Here is a 20,306-nt window from a genome sequence, read left to right on the forward strand (position 1 = left end):
TTATTCATACTACACAGCTGTTGCATTATATTCTCTTAATCCGACAGAGTCAGTGTTTCAAACTTCGTGAAGCTTCCCGACTCTAGAAAGAAAACCCCCCCCCCCGTATGCTCCGTTCCAAAAGACAAGTCAGAAGAGACGAACCGGCCATGATCTTTGTCGCATTCAATGCCTGAAAAACAAAACGTGCAAATACCTCAAGGGTAATGATTTACTCGACAGTCACAGACTTGGCGAGGTTGCGTGGGAAGTCAACGTTCAGTCCCTCGCCAACAGCAAGCCAGTACGCAATCAACTGCAGAGGGATGACGTTAAGTAGACCCTGGAGGCAGTCAACAGTCTTGGGGATCTCAATCTTCTCCGTCTGCGACGTAGGGAACTCCGAGTCATTAGGGTTACAGATCACGATCGGACGTCCACCGCGGGCAATCACTTGCTGGTAGGCATTGAGCGACTTCGGGAAGATCTTGTCGCGAGTGAGGATCATGATGATCGGCAGGTTCTCGTCGACCAAGGCCAGAACACCGTGCTTGAGCTCTCCAGACATGACGGCCTCGCAGTGAAGATACGAGATCTCCTTGATTTTCAGGGCTCCTAAACAAGATGTTAGCCATCAATTCTGGTATCATACATCATTTCTGGGTGGAACTGACCTTCGAGCGCTGTGGAGAACTGGCTGCCTCGTCCCAGAAGCAGCAAGCTCTTCTGGTTCTTAAAGAATTTCGCGCACATCGCCTTGATTGGGTCGTTAAGTTTCAGGATCTCCTTGAACTGATCCGAGATCTTAGATAGTCCTTCCATGATCTCCTCTCTCCTCTGCTGCTTCGATGCGCGGTCCTCGCTCAGTGACAGAGCGAACATAACCATGGCAACGAACTGAGACGTGTACGCCTTGGTGGAAGCAACACCGATCTCCGGACCAGCGTTAATGTGAACACCGCAGTGAGTGAGAAGAGAGATAGATGATCCGACCACGTTGACAATACCCACCGTCAAGGCACCACGCTCAAGACAGTAACGCAGAGCCATGAGAGAATCCGCGGTCTCACCAGACTGAGACACAAAAACGCAGGTGTCATCACGGAACACAGGAGCTTCTCTGTCCAAGAAATCGGAAGCCAACTCAACTGCAATCGGGATCTCCGTCAACTCCTCAAAGATTCCACGAACCGCCATGCAGGAATGATAACTGGTTCCGCAAGCAATGAAGATGATCCTCCTGCACCGGCGAATGGTAGAGATGTATTGACGCAAACCTCCAAGCGTGACCTTCTTGTTAGCGACGTCCAGGCGACCTCTCATAGTGTTCACCACAGACTCCGGCTGTTCAAAAATCTCCTTCTGCATGAAGTGGTCAAACTTGCCCTTCATGATTTCTTGCAACTCGAGTTCGATAGTCTGGATGGCACGGACATTGGAGGTGCCGTCGTCCTTCGTCAGACGATGGATGTTAAGTTGGCCTTCGTGAATGTGAGCGATATCGTCGTCCTCAAGGTAAAGGACCTTCTTCGTGTGTTCGACGATAGCCGATGGGTCAGAAGACAGGAAGAACTCAGCCGGCTGGGGGACGCCATCATCCGACAGGAAAGCACGAGACTGCGAGCGGTGAAGCAGCGACTTGTCGGGCGGAGCCAGCAGACCCGGCGCGGACTTCTTGATAGCGACGTTCTGGGAAGCCTGCTCAGCTGGCAGAGCTCCCTCCTCCGAATACTCCACGTCGACGAAATCAACCTTCATCTTCTTCGCGGTGCGGACACCGACGACCAAGGGAGAACCCTTGCGGGCGGCAATGACTTCGTGGGGATAGTGCACGGACTTCATCAGAAGACCGAATGCACCCTGAAGCTCCTTCACCACGGCCTTTGCCAGAACTGTGAAGTCGATGTCGGGGTGCTGGTCGTAGAGGTACTTTGCAAGCTTGGCGATACATTCCGTATCCGTCTCAGTTTCAAAGCGGAACCCCTTGGTCTCCAGAAGAGCCTTCAGCTCCTTGTAGTTGGTGATAATACCATTGTGAACGACGGAAAACTCCCACTTGGGGTCGGATCTGTGACATTCGCATATTAGGTCGTCTGCAACCAAGGGAGTCGAACTGGACTCGACGTAGCGGGTGTACTCACCTGTGGGGGTGGCAGTTAAGGCGAGAAGGGGTACCGTGGGTGGCCCAACGAGTGTGAGCAATTCCCGCATGGGAATCGAAGGTCTTGGTGAGGTCTGGCTTAGATTCGGCGATGAGCTCCTTCAATTTGGCAACCTTGCCAACCTCCTTGAAGGCCAAGACTTCATTCTTCTTGTCGCCATCGACAGCCAGACCAGCGGAGTCGTAACCACGATATTCAAGACGCGAGAGACCTATGCAAACGCATCAGAAACAGAACCAGCCGTACACTGTCAAGATCACTCACCGTTCACCAGGGTATCAAGGATATATTTGCGGTCTCTCTCGACGAGATAGTTGATGTAACCGAAGATACCACTGTGTTGTCCCCAGTCAGCATCGATTGGTCTTCATCCGGTTGGTATCAACTCTGGGGGGGATACTCACCACATGATGGATTCTTGGAGCTGCAAAGACTGTGTACTGAAAAAGAAAGAAAAGGATGCACTGGCCGTCTGTTGCTTTGTCTTCGACTGAAGCGCAGACCGTTCAGCTTACCAGGCAGGTCGCAAGGGGCTCAAGGGCGCAGCAACGAAGGGACAAAAGGCAGAGATAGCAGCGGGACGTCAGACCACGAGCTATCTAAGTTCTTAAGAGCCCAGAGAAGAAACGAAAGCAGCAACTGCACAGGCAAGTCAGGTTGGCAGCAGAGGAAGGTGAGAGCGAGCGATTTGGATGGAGGAGTGGACGGATGCCGATGAGGGGGAGCTGTATTGTTTTATGTAGCGAGATTCGACCCACACAAGCCCGGGCTGGGATAGAAAGCGGTGGGAGCGACCGAGGCGATCTCAGCAAACCAGCAACGCGGCCACCTGCAGTAGCGTCTCCAGAATAATCTCTAATCGACTATAATTAATGGATCTGATTCTGGCCGCTTGTCTCGGATTTTTGGCTTTCGAGCCAAGTGTCCGCAAACAACGTGTCCTCTCTCTTCTGCCTGTGCCACAGCCCACAGGTAAACACCCTAGAGACTACTATGGTCGACTAGTTTGTGCTGGACAACCACTTGGGCATGTCATAAACTTGCCCTATCTACTATAGCTTCATAGCGACTGTTGCTATGTCAAGCAAGGATTACTACTACTGCAAGTCAGCCTCCCGCCTGCAACTAGTTAGTTAATTATCATTTTACTCCGTACTCTATTTCCACTCGAGAAGTGGCGCCCTATGATCGTCATGATGCCTATCTACTAGTCAATACCTTCTCCGGATCAAGCAGTTGCCCTTCCTCATCCGGAGAACACAATGTACATTGTATCGGGTGAACAATGAATTCTCTCATAATAATAATAATAATAATAATCTTGGTAGCGGGAAAAAACTCTGCTTCAGTCGCCCACTCTAGAGCCATAAATAACAAAGGCTCCATGGAACTAACTACGACCACCCATCATGATTGTGCTCCTTATTCAGCGATCCAAGTGCGCTCGATCCAAAAGAATAGTTTATTCGGGGCGTCCACCGGTGTTTGCGGCTGCGGCAGTGCAAGTTGCTATTTTTGCATCGAGCTATTGGCGCCAGTCTCACATCCCAGGTCCACCACGGCGTGCGTCGGATCAACAGGAGTCCCTGGTCGCTGAGAACCGACGAGACGAGACGATGAGGCGACTCTACCGTTAGAACCTGTGGACCTCCCCACGGAACCTGTGGCTCGCTTCCCTCGTGCTCGTATATCACTAACTCTGAACGGTATCGTTCTATCCTTGAGGAGATTATTTTTATTTTTTAACGGCCTTGACACCTCCGGAGAACGGTCTTTCCGACATTCTGCGTGGCTGGTCTGCCAAGAATGGGCTAGAAGATCCTGGTTAAACTTGGAAAGTATTGCTTCCCAAGGGCGAGGTCCCCCATTACAGCAATAATAGTAGCTGTCTAGGTAGATAAGTCAGTATCCGCATTCCAGGCTGTTGTCTCGGCTCTTCATCAAGCTAACGACTCTTGATCATGCACACAACTGGGGAAGAATTTGGAATCTCGTCTCAGTGGCAGCCACTCACTATCTGATGATCAGCAAAGGAAGATAGAGGGATAAGAAAAAAAGAAATCTGCGAGTTACGGGTTCTTGCAGTTATACTTAGTCGAGTGTAACTATTCAGCAGTTGTAACTGTAATATGGGATATATTATACGAAAAAAAGGAAATTCAAACATCCTCTCTTTTTATTTACTTATAATTTTGCACCCCGCCAAATGACCAAGATGGCGGTCACATCATTTCCTGCCACTGGATAAAAGTAATCTTTGCACGCGCTTAAAGCTGTTGAAGTCCCGTTCATAGGGCTCCCCCGATTGAGGTCTAGTGATGTCTTCAACCCAGCAATGTCAGCTGACATGGGAGACGTACCATCCCAGTGGGACGTCGACATTATCATCTATCACCCTACCAAATGCGTGGTGATTTGGATAATCTTTATTGCACCAAGAAATAAAAAGCACGCTTCTTTTCAAAAGCCTCAGATATTGAACAATGCAGCCAATCCCTCACGAAGCCTCAACGATGGGGATGACCGCAAAACAAAAGGCACAGGCTACACGGTTGGTTAAACCAAGAACAGCATTAAGCAATCCATAGCTCGTTCTCTATATCAATTCTCTCCCAGATACTGATCTTACTGGGAGACTATTATGGATTGCCTAAGACAGGTGGCACTGCTTTCCGTGAAATACTAATTGAGGTATCGCGCATAGTTCTCCTGCACTGTGCTCTACATTAGAGATCGCGACCGAATCCAAACACATCTTCGAAGAGACAGAGTGCCACCGTATATGGATGGAAGTAAGGGAGATAGAACGGCACCACGCAACAGTAAATGCCTTCGTTGCCTCTGAGGAGCGTGTGAGGCGGGCGGGCATCACGACAGTAACGCGAGCACTGTAAGTATCTACCAGTCGAGGAGGAATAAATGAAAGATCCAGCAGAAGCGCTGACCGCCTACCACTCTGGCACAAGGTGTAGTCTACTCCGCCTTAGCGCGCTCCCGCCTCGCTAATTCCCCATCCCTGCCGCGACGACCGTCAGCCTTTTCTGGTCCAAGAGAACATCATCTACAGGATCTCCGCCAGCTCTTCACCCTCTTCGCAAGCCGGTTTGTCGGCCTCTGGACAATTGTCCTTCACTCCTGACGCGTGCGCCGTACCACCGTTTGGATTCCAGCGATCTCAGAGCTCCTATTTCTGGGGATATCTTGGGCCTGCGGAATTCCTGTCTCCGCCACCTCTCTACCCGCTCAATTCCCTACTCTTCGCGTCTCTGTCGGTCTGCACCTCCCCTGGTGGGAAAGCGAGTGTCTCGCGATTCACTATCGATGCGTTGAATCCTATTGTTCTCGACTTATCTGTCTCTGGAGATTCTGTCAACTACATGACTCTCCGGTAAACGCTAGAGCAGGTGTCAAGGATGGTCGTTACTTGTCGCGGCCGGTCTATATCAGGCTCGTAGCCATCCAATATGTCGCGCTCGTCAGCGGGCTTCGCGGATTTCTTCCCCACCGCGCCCTCCGTTCTCCAGCAGAAACGGTTCAAAGCCTCCCAGGAACGGCAGCGGGCCAAACCAAAACTTGATACGGACACAACCGCGAAACCACTATCCGATCTGGCGGATAGCTCCCATGGAGGGGTTATGAGCACATCAACCAACGAGACAAAGGCTGACGGCGAACTGGGAATACCAGATCAAGAGTCTAATGTGACACCTGGTCTTGTCGGCACTGAGCCCGCCTGCTCGACCGGCGGAGGTTCGTCTGGCTCAAGTTCGTCATTTTCTCAGGCCGGCACAGGAATTGCCAATGGGCCCCCGTCCTATACCCTAACGCCTCTAACAAACGCGGAGTCATCACCTCCATGCAAAATCTCCAGTCCTTCCCAGTCGAAACCAGCATCTCAAACCGGTTTAGCCGAAGAGGCTCTCCGAAAAGGCACATCGGCAGACGACAAACGTGCTATTACCCCTCTTCGCACCCCTCCGACGCCGCAATCGCAGGCAAGGGTACTTGGAAATAACGTCATTAAAGGCTATAAAGTGGCATATGATCCTGACCTCGATAGGAAGTCATCAAAAGAGAAACGCAAGAAGGTTCAGTATGTGGATATCATTGCTTCAGTCGATGAGACAGCACCATCCGACCCGCGCCTTGCAATTGCAAACTACACTCGAGGCGCCGGCGGCAAGCAAAAAACTAAATATCGCCCGGCGCCTTATGTATTGCGGCAGTGGCCTTATGATGCTGCTACGTCTATAGGACCGGGGCCGCCAACCCAGATTGTCGTTACCGGTTTCGACCCACTAACTCCCATTGCTCCAATCAATGCCCTTTTCTCGAGCTTTGGGGAGATCGCGGAGATCGACAACCGGACTGATCCCATAACGGGAAGATTCCTCGGGATCTGTTCCATCAAATACAAAGATGCCAGGAGTTTCCGCGGCGGCGGTCCCGTCCCTGCCGCTGCTGCGGCCAGACGGGCTTATTACGAATGTAAACGTGAGCAGCGCATCGGGACACGGAAGATCAGAGTCGACTTGGACCGTGATGGCATTCTCACCGCTAAGCTGGTTTCTAGAGCTGTCGAAGCTCAGAGGCCGGACGGGAAGGCAGGAGTGCCTTTTGCGGAAGAGAAGAAGAACGAGCAACAAACGAAAAAGAACGAGCCCCCTCCGACTGCGCCGAAAGGCCCCTCTGGAAGATCCTCTATGCGACCTGCTATCGCACCGCCCGAGGGGCCCAGAGCTGCGATGAAGCCTGCGATACCGTCTTTGGTCGAGGAAACCCCGATCTTGAGCCAAATCAAGCGCGACCCCTATATCTTCATTGCACATTGCTATGTTCCTGTTCTAAGTACTACCGTACCTCACTTGAAAAAGAGACTAAAAATGTTCGAGTGGAAGGCAATCAGATGTGACAAAACTGGTTACTATGTCATTTTCGATAACTCTCGGCGCGGGGAGGAGGAAACAGAGCGCTGTTACAAGATGTGTCATATGTCCGCTCTCTTTACATACGTTATGAACATGGAGAGCCAACCGTACGGAAATCCAAACTACGAACGCAGTCCCAGTCCTGAAAGAGTGGAAGCTGAACGCCGTGAGAAAGCTGAAAAAGAGAGACTGGAGAGGGAGGCGCAACTTGATATTGAAGAAGAAAAGAAACAGAGGGCAGCGGATCTGGATCCTGCGCGAGAAGTACTACGCGTCGTTCTGTGTGAACTCAAGGACAAGCTGTTGGAAGACGTTAAGTCTCGCATAGCTGCACCAGCCTTGTACGATTATCTCGACCCAGAAATGCATGCGGCGAGAAGGCAGAAACTGGGTATTCCCGAACCTGAAGGCAATATGCGACCTGCTTTTCGGATCAGTATCAACGGCGACACTCCGTCGGGAACCCCCGATCCCCAAGCTGAAGTGTCAGCAAGTGGGCGTCGGCCTTTGGGCTCATCCAACTTAAATGTCCTTGCGCTTCCCAGAATACGGAAAGCCAGCGGCTTGGGTCGGGCAAATATAGCTTTTGTTGACGAAAGACGCAAGCGGCCGATTCGCAGGAAGGAAATCCGACCCCTGTACCATCGTCTGCAGCAGCTCCACGACGACGAAGATTCAGACGAGGAACCGAATACGCCGTTGCTCAGGGATACAGAAGAACTCGAAAGCAGGCCTCCTAGCCGAATGAGTCTTGATTCTTCAGAGTCGGAAAATGAAGATCAAGAGACCAATCGTGAATCGTCGACAGTCGGAGATCTCGGAAACGATGATCCTAGTCTATCCGGCTTAGAAGGCAATGAAACAGTTGATGGAGAGACTACCACTGAGAAATTGCAGCCCAATATCCGTGAACTGTCACCTTCCTCGCGAAAAAGAAAGCGGCTCAGCAAAGAACTCAAAGCGCGCAAGAGGCAGAAGGAGGATGATGACTTGTTTGGTCTCAGTAGCTCTGTCGAAGAGACGGCAGATGAACTGTCGACAAAACCTCTGGAATCCGAAGCACCATTGCCCGCAGAGACGGAAGATCCAGAAGGCCCTACGGAAGCACAGGCTAAAGTCACAAAGACCAAGGCCAAGAAAAAGTCTAAGAAACAGATTTCCGAGGAAACAGCAGCGTTGGCGACCGAGGTTCTTGAACCACAGCCCGCGCTCGAGAAACCAGAGGAGGCACCGGAGAAGACAGAGTCGGATGATGCAGAGGTTGCGGAGCTTATATCTGACGATAGGGCGGAGATTAAATGGGGAGTCTCGAATGACATGCCACGTCCGACCGTGGAAGATGACGAGGATATCATCTTAGATCTCGATGGGTGGCAGAATATCATAAAGGATGAAGAAGATTTACGCTTCCTCAGAGAAATCCTGGCGGATCAGCCAGCTGTCGTGGTCGGGAACCTAGCAGCTTGGGCGTGGAGACAGAAGGAGATCAAGGCTTTGAATCGGCCGCATGAGAAGGGTCCTGTGCATGAGCAAACGACTATTAATGGCTATTATGTGCCGAACTGCACTGGCGCCGCTCGTACAGAGGGCAGGAAGAGGATATTGGAGTCGGAGAAATCCAAATATCTGCCTCATCGGATCAAGGTCCAAAAAGCACGTGAGGAAAGAGAGGCGAAAGCGAAGAATGATCCTCAGGCTGCTGCTGCTGAAGCCGCAAGGATTGCTGCCGCAAAGACGATCTCCAAATCCACATCAAGATCAACGCGTGTGAACAACCGCCGCCTCATTGCCGATATCAATGCTCAAAAGCAGGCTCTTCCTACCCAAAGTGGAGAAGGAGATGTTCTTCGATTCAATCAACTGAAGAAGCGGAAGAAACCCGTGCGATTCGCTCGATCTGCAATCCACAACTGGGGTTTGTACGCCGAAGAGAACATTTCCGCCAACGATATGATTATCGAGTACGTGGGAGAGAAAGTCAGACAGCAGGTGGCGGACATGAGAGAACGGAGATATCTCAAGAGCGGAATTGGTAGTAGCTACCTCTTCCGAATCGACGAGAACACCGTCATCGATGCCACGAAACGCGGAGGTATAGCAAGGTTCATCAACCACAGCTGCACGCCTAACTGCACTGCAAAGATCATTAAAGTCGACGGTAGCAAGCGAATCGTTATATATGCATTAAGGGATATTGAAAGAGGTAAGCTTGTCTATGGTCAAAATTACGTCGCGCATGAGCTGACAATTTTTTCTTTTTATAGACGAGGAGCTCACTTATGACTACAAATTCGAGAGAGAATGGGATAGTGACGACAGGATCCCATGTCTCTGTGGCTCTTCTGGTTGTAAGGGCTTCCTTAACTAGGAAAAGTGTCGGCGTATGTGGTCCTTTCAGTGCAGGCACAAGGTGGAATTGCATTCCAAGGCGTTTCAAAGTCCGGACATCTTCTTGCGGTCAGCATTCAGTCAATGGAGCAAACACAGACTCGATTGTACACTGCTTGCAATTTTGTGTTGTTAGAATCACAGGGTCTTCTTCAGCAACCCTAGCTGAAGACGTGTACATTATATGAAAGGAAAAATTTAATCTTATGTAGTGATCTGCTGCGGTGGTCTCATTTCCAGCCTGGTGTCTGTTGGATCATCAATTGATGATCACGACTCCTGTAGGCTACCTTGCAGTGGGTATATAAATAATACAAAAGCAATCCTAATACGCTTTTTTTTAAGCCCAGATCTCGCTTTCCTTTTCAACGTCCCGCCTTCGTCTAAACCACGCGTCTGCGGACCTCGATTTCATTGAACATGAGACACCCAGAAAACACCAGCGCCAAAAACTCCAGCTGCAATAAAATAAATTTCAAACTGTCATAGAAGTCAGCGGAACCGCATAGCACAAAAAATCGATCGGACAACTCGTCCCGTCCGGATAGGGGAGATATCCCACCTAGATGGCTAGGAAGGAGAAAGTTTGCGATTCCTTCCTTTATCTTATACTCATGGCCACAGCTCCCACAGACTAGTTTCCCTTCGACAACGCGCGTCTCCAGAAGAAGCGTATGTAGATCTTTTAGCGTCTGTTCGTCGAGCGCTTCGCCTTCAGGCTTCGTTTCGGGGATGGTAGGGAATCCGAGCTAGAAATATAGAATCAAGGAGTCAGTATGGAGATAGGCTTGGAAAAAGAGAGAATGAATATGGGAAGGAGAGAGAGAAATTCTAGGCGAGGTTGATCAAAGTGGTTGAGATTCGAGTCTTTGCTTTTTTCTTTTTTTCTTACCTCGCTGGCCGTGATGCGCAGTGCGTCCCAGTCTATACGAGGGAGAATGTTGCGAATGAATTCTGGTTGAAGATCGAGTTCCTGCTGCTCGAGCTCTGCGTCTTGGAAATGGAGAGGGAATGCAGCTGGTGAGATCTTGCAGCTCTTGACTGCGCAAGAGATAAAGTTGGCCGTTACAACTTTCATGTTTTCGCTTTTTCTTTTTCTTCTTTTTTTATTCTTGGAAGCCTGAGTTGGTTGTCTAATCGGTGAACAAGTGTTCGAGTGAGCAACGGCTTTGCCTTTCAGCAGAGTCACAGCCTAAAAGAACAAAATAATGGAGCTTTTGAAGTGATCACTGATGTCGGAAAAAACGACGGACGAGAAACTGCGCTCCCGTACAGTAGGTTATCTCCGAGGTTCCCCCCACCGCGGGGCTCCAAAGCCAATAGGAAAGCCCTAAGCCCTAAGGCATGTCATTACTTTATTCGTAACGACACTGCTTGTTTGTAAAGTCTGTCAATGAGATCATAGGTAAGAAGCTAAGCTTATAGATAGTAGATACATAGTGGGCTTTTGGTCTAGATCTCCAAATATAGTGATAGTGATATTATTATTACTAGACTTCAGGTAAATCATTATTAGTATCATCTCACTTCACCTGCACATCTACCATGTCTAGATCAGCGATATCATAGTCACTGACACATGAATCAGTACTCAGCCGCTCACCATCAAACAGCAAGTATATCTGCTTCTCTGCAGAGATGTGCTGTGAATCTCGGAATGATGCGATAATATTTGAGATGCGGGTGTTTGGAGTAACTTTCGCCCTCAGCTCACCATAACCTGGGCTTTTTAGTATCATCCTGATAAGCCCTCCAGTACTCTCTTGTCTGTCGTCGGATACAACCCCAACTTTAGAGATAGGCTCATTAGTCGAGTCTGACGGGATCTGTTGGCGGGAAGGCGCTACAGGAAGATCGGTCACAGCCTCCACGTGTATCTGCATGCTTTCTTCCTTATCTCCTAGCTCATCACTGACATCCCACAGACCTTGAGAACTGGCTCTGTTCTGACGACCTATACCAAGGCTTTTACACGTAGTGACATCGAACAGCCGTCTCCCTTTCCAGGTCAGAAACACTGATGCAGTCATGTCTTTATCGAACCCTTGACGTTTACACCACGCTAACCGGACATCCCTGAGCCTCTGGGACATTTTGCGGCGGACGATAAGTGGCATCGTATTCTCGATGTTCGATGTAATCAGTATCTGTATGATAGGGTCTTCACCGCTCTCCCCGTGAGAAGCACCTGCAGTAGCACGAGACTCGTCGCGAGTACTGTGTTCACGGCCTAGAGGCTGTACAGGACTTCCTTCAGTATCTTTCCGTAGCAATAGCGGATCTGAGCAATGTGACTGCACCCTTTCTGAGATCTTCCTGTCCGGGGCTCGTCGAGCCTCTGATTCTTCGAGCGTACAGGCCTCTGTACGGTCATTCAGCTCACTTCCATTCTCCGCCGCTGAGGAGACGGAGACAGGCGTATCAAGCCCAGATTCCAGATTATTAACAACATTATCAGGTTTCACCTCCGATAGTCGATCAGTCTCTGGTACCGGGGCACTTTCGAGGACATCGGAGTTGAGGTTGGTTGGTGATGAGTCTCGAGCAGATTCTACCACGTCGCTGTTGCTTGCGACTTCAGGACTTGGGCGTCTGTCCCCATCGGAGATTTCGGAAGCTGGTACATCTTCATTGGAATGTGATATGCGAGGCTTTTTAGCGGCTCCTCCGTCCTCGATATCCGCGATAGCATCGGTGTTATCGGTCTCTTTTGAGCGCGATCTTTGCGTGGCCGCAACTATATCAGCATAGATATGTTGCGAACGCTGATAGAAATTTGCTGTTGAGCCATCATCTTGAGTACTGGCCCACGAGGGCTTGTTAAAAAATGAACTCATTGCTGAGAATCCTTTGGAAGTTACGCGGAAGTCGGAGTGATGGGACGCGAACCTTGGCAGATGATGTTTGGCGCCTCAGGCATTCACAGGTAAGTTACAAGGTTATGGAGTGCCCATGTTAACTAATACTCCTAGAAAAGCCTAGCTTGTCTAATAGCATGTGTCAGTAAGGTTCTTTCGTATAATTTCTTAATTAGTTATTCTCTGATATTGCTATCTATTAACCATTCCCTATGCGGGCACAAACCCCTCGTTGCTGCTTGCCTCGTCTGCATCTCCCGGAGCCCGTCTAAGTACGGGTCCCATGACAATAGATCAAGGGGATTTCTCCCCTCAGCCACCGTACCTCTCAAGAAGGAGAGGCTCCAGGATACAAATTAGAGGCATGTTATATCCACTCTATTCTGTCATTGGTTCCCGTCCAACTGTTTCCTGCTCGGATATCTCCTGCACGATAGCTGCTGTAGAGGCGGGCAGGGCCGTCACAATCTGTGTGATGATTGTCTGCTGTCAATGATAGTGCTCGACTATCTGACTCATTACCAGTATAGCTGTCTAGCAGCAGCTTGACGATATTTGTATAGCCATTCTCTGCTGCCAACGATAATGGTGGTCGACCTCTATCATCTTTTTCGTCGTGGGGCCAATTACCCAAGTCAAGAAGACAAGAAAACAAGGGCGCATTTCCAGACTGCGATATATAGGACAGAACGGGTCTCTTTCTTGAAAAAGAGAAAGTCCTTCCAAGGGCTTCGCGTTTGCTTCCAATAACGTACTCCTGCAGCATCCCATGATACCTTTTCCCAGAAGGCTGTTTCCTTGCATGACGCTCAATGAACACTTGAATCACCTTATGACTTCTGGCAGCAAGGGCTGCAAGTAACGGAAAGCCATAGCGTTCAGTTTACCCAGCTTCCACCTTGAAGTAATCCGAGACGGAGGGTTTGATACTTTTGATAAGATTTGCCATTTTCTTTTTCTGCTAAGAGGTATAAAAGGCTGACATTCTTAGTATGCCTCCGTACTTCATGCTTTTCAAGCAAACCTATCAACTATCGAGCGTTATCCAATGTGTCAGAGGAAAGGTCCGTATAAATGTCTCCTGTGTCACCTGCTGCTAGTTAGTCACCACTTCCTTCACTGTTTTAACTATCCAAGAATTCAACAAGAGGTTAGACTAGGTGTCTAATGCCGGATACGCCTCTCAATCCGGAAGCAAGCCGACGAGCATACTTTCATACGTCACCAACCCAAGTGTTTGCTCATCCAGCGAGCAAGTACTTACCAAGCCTTATGGTCCACTCATAAAGATGGCGCCTTTTCTGACCTCTCTCGCGAGAAACTCAGCCTTAGTATACATATTAGAACCTTGAGTCACTGAATCTAGAACACGACACCCCTCGTTGCGACCGCTAGCCTCTGTTAGTGGAATATGCAGCAAGATCGTGACGCGCAGGAACTGTTCGCGGATCCACTCGTACTGCCCAGGTCTGAGTAAGCTCGTTATCAGCTGGCCCTGGTCTTCTGACGAGAGGGTCAATAAGCGGCTCAGCGGGCTCATGGCGTGCCACGGCCCTTGGGCGATGATATGACGCCTGTGCTCGTCTTTTGACATCCTGGGGTCGTGCGTTTGCTTGTTCACCGGCCCCTCATCGCCGGGCAGTAGGGAATCGCAGCTGGGAAGCAAAATCGTCGGGTCGTCAAAGTCAGCAATGCTGCATAATCTGGTTCGGTTGCCAAGGTAAAAGGGCATGCTATAGCACACGGAATCCACCAGTTCTTGGAAGATCTGTTTGCATTCAAGGATACCCTCAATTTCTCCTGAATATTGGTCCCTTGCAAGCTCATCCGGACTGAGACTAAGGGTCTTATTGAACAGGCCGAAGGTAATCTTGGCGAGTAAAAGGCGCTGAAAGCGCCATAGGTTCCATATGTTTGCAATCGTGCAAGAAGGATAAACCTCGCAGACAGATCGATAGGTGGGGATCGACGGGTCAATGTCTCGTCCACTTATGAGCTTCAGTGGACGCCAATGATCTGGTACACTCTGTGCCCAAGCCAGAAGCTGTTCATCAATGCGCTTTGCCTCGGCCCTCCACTCTCTCCGAGCTAGCTGTGACAAAGGCATGGAACGCTTCTGTATTTCCAGCCGCATATAGCTTGCCTGAAGCTCGGCGACGGACGCCCCTATAGCATCGAGTGCCGAGCTTGGGTTGTCTGGCGCAGCCATCAGATGTTTGCTCCCAATCCATGAGTATTCAATGCTCTGCAGTGGCCGTTTCTGGCGCATCGCTGATGATATTTCGGTATGAATCATGAATCTTCGAATATATGCTCCGATCATCCCATTAATATCGTTCGAATTCGCAAATGGGAGCAAAGATACTGCACCGTTGTGGTGTACGCGAGTGGCCGAGTGGACGCCGTATACGGCGGCGATGTCATCATATAGCTGCAGCATCAACACAGCCAATATTGTTGCTGGCTTACTCCGTTCTGATTGATCCTGTACTGCCCTCCGAAGACACGCGACCGCTTGGGCATAGGCCTTCTCCGGCCATAGGAAGTTGCGGGTGTCGTGCCGCCACAGGGCAAGTATTCTGGAAGCCATGGCCGATACCGCGAGCGAGAGCACCGAGTCCTGCTTCTGCGAGCAGTATACTGGAATTAGTATCTCAAAGAACCCGCGCGCGGATCCAAAGTCGCGGCCCATGTTGGCGTAATGCCAAAGGTAGAACGGCACGGCGGTGTCGGGCTCGGCCAGCGGACGAGGCACGGCCGCCCGGTCCTGAATCTGGGCAGCTTTGATGCGGAATTTGTGGTTCTCGTCTTTGAACTTGAGCTTTCGCCTGGTCGAGTTCGTCTGGTAGCCTTCGCAACGGATCCCGAGGCGCCGACACAGCAGGCATTCGGGTTTCGCTTCATCGCATTTGACGCGTCGCTGCTTGCACGTAGCGCAGCCTCCGGAGCGTCCGCGATTGACCATAACGACGGTGACGATGCCAAAAAGAGCGATGTTGTTGCGAGGAGTTGGTTAATATTAATAAGAAATAAGCTTGCTTTAGGCTCCAGTATAATTATTACCATCTATACTAACTTGCGTGGGACGTTGATCGCCTTTATGATAGCCAATGGTAAGGCTCCATCGCAAAAAGATACACTCGATTCAGCCTAGCTTGGTAACCTAATTGATACCCCGATTCTGGGAATAGTAAGAAGAAGAATAATAATAGCTACCTATCTATACTCTCGCTGCGTAGCTCTAAGAGCAGAGCGGAAGTATAAGTAAGTAGAGATGGAACGACCAGGGTGGAAGACAGAGATCGTCCAAGAAGCACAAGCTCAGTCAGAAAATACTCTCGTCACTTACTTAAGTATACCTCGCCATGAAGCTCTCTTCCATCTATACTGGCCCTCTTTTGGCGGCACTGCTGCAATGGAGCCCAGCAGCCGGGGCCAACACCACCAGCAATGCCCCTATACTCCTGCTGAGCTCGGATCAGACCTTCCACTTTAATCTGCTGATTGCTCTCGGCGACGCTATCGCTGGAGGATCGGATATTGCCCCTGTGCTGGGCGCTGCCAAAAACATCCAAGCAGGAAACATGACCTCTTATAGCGAAGTGTTCTACAAGCTCGCCAACCAGACCAAAGCTCAGGCTGAAAATCCGGACAACGCCTATGACCCTGTCAACGTGAAGGACACTTGGTTCTCTACGGCCAATTACTTCCGTCGCGCCGACTTCTTCATCCACGAAAACTGGAGCAACCCGCTCATAAACAGCCTCTGGGCAGAGCAGACCGCAGCGTTCAACAAGGGGCTGGCCGCGTTGCCCATCCCTGGCAAGCGTGTAAGGATCCCGGCTACCAAGGGTAACTTCACCATCGAAGCGATTTGGTACTCCGCTTCCAAGAACAAAAACGCCAAGTTGCCTACCTTGATCATTGGGAATGGCTTGGATGCCGCGCAGGAGGACTCTTACCACAACTATGTCGTGCCTGCCCTGGCTCGAGGATGGAATTGCATCACGTACGAAGGCCCGGGACAACCTACTGTGCGCCGAGAGCAGAATATCGGCTTCATCCCGGATTGGGAGCGTGTCGTTACCCCTGTTGTGGACTATGTTCTCTCGCAAAAGTCTGAGGTCGTGGACAAGGACAGACTCGCAATTGTCGGCAACTCCATGGGCAGCTATTTGGCTGCCCGTGCCGCAGCATTCGAGCCCCGATTGTCCGCGGTCGTCCTCATTGACGGCGCCTGGGACATCTATACGTCCTTCGCGGGAGCACTGCCCTCCGAGATGGTAGCCATCTTCGAGGCGGGCAACTACACACAATTCGACCACGAGGTCCTCTCGCTGCGTGCCTCTGGAAAGCTCTCCACTGGCGCCGCCTGGGGCTTGGACGAGGCCTTGTGGACGTTCAACACGCATTCACCGTCCGACCTGCTCCTCCGGAGTCAGAAGTTTCAACTGAAGGATGTCGTCGACCAGATCAAGATGCCCGTGTTTATCGGCAACGGCGAGTATGACACCCTTATGCCCGGGCAGGCGGAGTCTTTGGCAAAGGCCCTGGGCGATAGGGGTACCCTGCATAATTTCACTGGAGTTGCTGGTTATCACTGTCAGACTGGCGCTGGGCAGGAGATGTCGAGGGCCATTTTTGCGTGGCTGAACAAGACTTTGGGCTAGGTTGAACGTGGTAATAGCAAGGCAACCGAGCATGCAAGAGTTGAGTAGGACTCGGTGGTGAGGATTGTTATTCAATATTAATATTCAATTCATTGTAAAACCACTCGATCACCTGACCCACAAACAAAGGTTCTTGCAGCGTTAGTTAAGTTACGAGCCGTCTAAATCTAGTCACCTAATGAACCATCTTATTCGATTCCATCCTCCCTCAACCGGCCTATCCTAGGCTGTGCCTGAGCTGGGCTTAATCAGCTTGTCTAGGGTAACTGACTAGATACCTAGGTATCTAACTTGTTAACTAACTAGTTGTGTTTCTGGTGACCGACACAGGGACCCCACTGATGTGCGAGAGGGCCCTGGTATGAGCATCGTGGAATTGACCCTTGTCTTCAAGAAGTCTTGTCCTGCCTCGAGTCTTGTCCCGCTATTATCCGTGACCCGTCCCTGGTCTATCCTGATATGTTCCCCTTCTAAAGCATTGAAGATAGTACCTCAGCCTTCAACTATATCCCGGTCTGCAAGATGTCGGCTGAAGTTCCTATGCAGTTGCATCACGGACTAGAGCAGGAACAAGAGGTGCAGGTGGTACATATTAACTTGGTTATTACACATCGATGACATTCAATATGCTAACGTCTATATTTCCTATCAGATCTAGGACCGGACCTCTGAGGGGTTCTCCTTTTTGGTCCAGTCGTCTAGTCGACTTCCGTCATCTCCATATAGAATCAACTTTTGCAGATAATCCAGAGCCAACAGATGCAACTGCAACAATCACAGCAGAAACAGTCTTCTAACGAAAGGATAGCCCATCAAGAATCTATCAAAAATGACCTTCGTTCCAGACTTCTGCCTGATTTTCCTTGGCACTTCGAACCAAAATGGCCCTTAACACACGCTGAACGCATTACGGAGTTGGATGAACTATCCAGGTATTATGAGAAGACGCATCATAAAGATAATATCCGCGCAGCGAAAGAGTACCATGCTCTATTCCCCCCTACGGATCTTGTGCCAGCCCAGACAATCTGGTTTCGGGATGGTAAGCAAGCCACAAAAGCAGAGATCAATCTAAAAGGTGGTGTGATCTGGAGCGAGCTAAGTAAACTACATTATATCATATAGTATATTTCTTAATTGAGCTTTTATAGGGTCCTCCGATTGTCGATAATCTTATGAATTATCAGACCTAGGGGCCAGACCTCTAAGGAGTTCTCCTTTCTATTCTAGTCGTGCAGTCGACTTCCGACAAAGTCTTACAGCACTGGGATCTCCGGCTAGAACTGTGGACTTTTGCAATTAGGGAACGGCTCTTTTTCGAACAAGGGGGAACTGCGGAAAGGGATCACCTTAACTTCGTCATACCAGACATTAAAGCGCCAAATATGTAGCGTTTCGCGTTAGCGATTACTAGCAGATTGGGTGGCGATCAGCAAACGGCAGACACACCAACGGGTAGGATTAGGCCGCCGCTGGTCATAATTGAGGACGACGTCGAGGAGCCAATCCTTAACACCCCGAATACCGCGAATAGCGTGTTGGGGGATAATAACCCGGCAGACGACTCGTCTACAACGACTCAGAACAACAACATTGTCGACGGCACGACGATACAGGACAATAATATAATTGTTAATGATATCAATAACACAATCACAGTGAACGATGCAGCGATTCAGGATAACATCCCAGGAATTACCGACCCAACGAATAACTCGACCGCAACAAATAACTCGGACACAACACTTCGGTCATCAGACATAGTAAAACGCGAATCACCGGAGACAACAGTTATTGACCTCACAACAGATGAAGTGGTCGTGAAAACGGAAGCGCCTTTGCTGGGCACAGGGAGCTACCAACTCCAAATATTATGAGAGACCCCCAAACGGTTCTCACATGTATGAGGTCTGACGATATATCCCATATCCTAATATTATTGTTCGGCGCATTTAATCAAAAATACACAATGACTGTAAAATACGATAGTGGCTGTTCAGCGATGGCCATTCCTTTATCGGAGCTCACTTCAATAATACCGGACCCTGAGGACTTACATTGTGTGACAACCACCACTGCCACTGGAAGAATGAATACACTCTTTGCATACGTTCAAGTGAGACTTTTGTCTCGGGACAAGCAAAAGGAAGTCATACCATGGCATACGGTGCCTTGCCGAGGTTACCAGAATATTCATCGTCGAATTTATCGCGGCAATCTGGAAAACAATTGCTTTGTATGCAACCATCCAGTTAAGCAGCGATTATATATTAGCCGGTCTAAGGTTTCCTGATGCACCGAATGCCCCAATAATTCCCGCATGTGACCGTGCTATTTGCACGTCCTAGCAGGTATATATCGGCAACAGCGAGTATGACACCCTTATGCCCGGGCAGTCAGAGGTGTTAGCAAAGGCCCTGGGCAATAGGGCTACTCTGCATAATTTTTGCTGGGGTTGCTGGTTATCATTGTCAGACTGGCGCTGGGCAGGAGATGTTGAGATCCATTAAGGCTGAACGTGGTAAGTAATGATGGTGAGGGTTTGATAGCTTGATGGCCAGACATGCTACCATATCATCAAGCGCAAAACTTTGATTTTTTCATAACTGTATTTCAGCTACATTACTCCCTTCAAATAAATATATAGCACATACGACCATAGGGTGTGGAAAACAGGGCTTCCCGTCCGCTCAGCCGTACTTAAGCCACACGCCGGCAGGTTAGTAGTTGGGTGGGTGACCACCAGCGAATCCCTGCTGTTGTATGTTTTTGTCTTTTTTGTTATTTTTTATGCTTCATGCAGCGGTATGAACCAATGTATGCATAATCTGGTATAGAATGTCATAGACACTGTTCTTGAGAGCGTGGTAGTAATGTCAGGCAGGGCACCAACCCAGCATTAGAAACAGACTCAAGAACCGTATACAGACGGGAACTTCCAGATTCTACCACATAGTCCTCTAGCATCGACAAACTTTGTGGGTAACGTCCATAGTCTGCGGAGGATTCGATAAGATGGCTGAGGGATACGTGGAATTGAAGCCTTTGGTGATAATAGAGGTCGACTTGTCCAGGTGAGATATGGAGAAATCGAAAAGTTCTTATCGAAGACAGTTTCAGATAGACACGGATTTGACGTGTAGTGAAGAATAAAGATCTATAATTACATCGGGTAATCATATTTGTTGCTACGAATTTTGTGCACGAGCCAGATAAAAATAGGGAGCACGGAGTATTCTGCTTATTACCTACGATAATTTGTAAAATTTGAAACGGGCCAAAAAAAAAAAAAAAGCGAGCTCTATAACTAGGTATATGGTG

The 20,306-nt window shown here is 49.6% G+C and overlaps 8 protein-coding genes across 8 annotated transcripts; 4 read left to right on the forward strand and 4 right to left on the reverse strand.

Annotated features, from left to right (window-relative positions):
• Window positions 1-211: 211 nt before the first annotated feature.
• C8Q69DRAFT_440630 (glucosamine--fructose-6-phosphate aminotransferase) lies at window positions 212-2,550 on the reverse strand (the record flags this gene model as incomplete). Its single annotated transcript, XM_028628673.1, has 5 exons — window positions 212-594; window positions 654-2,047; window positions 2,121-2,352; window positions 2,406-2,476; window positions 2,546-2,550. The coding sequence occupies 5 exons, from the start codon at window positions 2,548-2,550 to the stop codon at window positions 212-214; spliced, it is 2,085 nt and encodes a 694-aa protein (XP_028489186.1).
• An 830-nt stretch (window positions 2,551-3,380) lies between these two features.
• On the forward strand, window positions 3,381-3,866 carry C8Q69DRAFT_451558 (hypothetical protein). The gene has a single exon (XM_028629498.1). The coding sequence runs from the start codon at window positions 3,427-3,429 to the stop codon at window positions 3,736-3,738; it is 312 nt and encodes a 103-aa protein (XP_028489187.1). The 5' UTR covers window positions 3,381-3,426; the 3' UTR covers window positions 3,739-3,866.
• A 1,468-nt stretch (window positions 3,867-5,334) lies between these two features.
• Window positions 5,335-9,829, forward strand: C8Q69DRAFT_29108 (histone-lysine N-methyltransferase, H3 lysine-4 specific). The gene is made up of 2 exons (XM_028627014.1): window positions 5,335-9,272; window positions 9,334-9,829. The coding sequence occupies exons 1-2, from the start codon at window positions 5,606-5,608 to the stop codon at window positions 9,435-9,437; spliced, it is 3,771 nt and encodes a 1,256-aa protein (XP_028489188.1). The 5' UTR covers window positions 5,335-5,605; the 3' UTR covers window positions 9,438-9,829.
• An 11-nt stretch (window positions 9,830-9,840) lies between these two features.
• Window positions 9,841-10,535, reverse strand: C8Q69DRAFT_503069 (hypothetical protein; the record flags this gene model as incomplete). Its single annotated transcript, XM_028632454.1, has 2 exons — window positions 9,841-10,206; window positions 10,350-10,535. The coding sequence occupies 2 exons, from the start codon at window positions 10,533-10,535 to the stop codon at window positions 9,841-9,843; spliced, it is 552 nt and encodes a 183-aa protein (XP_028489189.1).
• Window positions 10,536-10,734: 199 nt separating this feature from the next.
• C8Q69DRAFT_426288 (ubiquitin-2 like Rad60 SUMO-like-domain-containing protein) lies at window positions 10,735-12,294 on the reverse strand (the record flags this gene model as incomplete). The annotated part of the gene is made up of 2 exons (XM_028628435.1): window positions 10,735-11,751; window positions 11,908-12,294. 2 exons carry the CDS (start codon window positions 12,292-12,294, stop codon window positions 10,981-10,983), a joined length of 1,158 nt encoding a protein of 385 aa, XP_028489190.1. The 3' UTR covers window positions 10,735-10,980.
• Window positions 12,295-13,577: 1,283 nt separating this feature from the next.
• C8Q69DRAFT_451574 (hypothetical protein) lies at window positions 13,578-15,453 on the reverse strand. Its single transcript, XM_028629499.1, has 2 exons — window positions 14,174-15,453; window positions 13,578-14,035 (listed from the first exon to the last, which is right to left on the reverse strand). Exons 1-2 carry the CDS (start codon window positions 15,278-15,280, stop codon window positions 13,586-13,588), a joined length of 1,557 nt encoding a protein of 518 aa, XP_028489191.1. The 5' UTR covers window positions 15,281-15,453; the 3' UTR covers window positions 13,578-13,585.
• A 79-nt stretch (window positions 15,454-15,532) lies between these two features.
• C8Q69DRAFT_451576 (putative hydrolases or acyltransferase) lies at window positions 15,533-17,180 on the forward strand. Its single transcript, XM_028629500.1, has one exon. The coding sequence runs from the start codon at window positions 15,681-15,683 to the stop codon at window positions 16,983-16,985; it is 1,305 nt and encodes a 434-aa protein (XP_028489192.1). The 5' UTR covers window positions 15,533-15,680; the 3' UTR covers window positions 16,986-17,180.
• A 564-nt stretch (window positions 17,181-17,744) lies between these two features.
• Window positions 17,745-18,862, forward strand: C8Q69DRAFT_494883 (hypothetical protein; the record flags this gene model as incomplete). The annotated part of the gene is made up of 2 exons (XM_028632219.1): window positions 17,745-18,027; window positions 18,390-18,862. The coding sequence occupies 2 exons, from the start codon at window positions 17,745-17,747 to the stop codon at window positions 18,860-18,862; spliced, it is 756 nt and encodes a 251-aa protein (XP_028489193.1).
• Window positions 18,863-20,306: the final 1,444 nt, after the last annotated feature.

Source organism: Paecilomyces variotii (genome assembly GCF_004022145.1).
Source record: "Paecilomyces variotii strain CBS 101075 chromosome Unknown C8Q69scaffold_1, whole genome shotgun sequence".
NCBI lineage: Eukaryota > Fungi > Ascomycota > Eurotiomycetes > Eurotiales > Thermoascaceae > Paecilomyces > Paecilomyces variotii.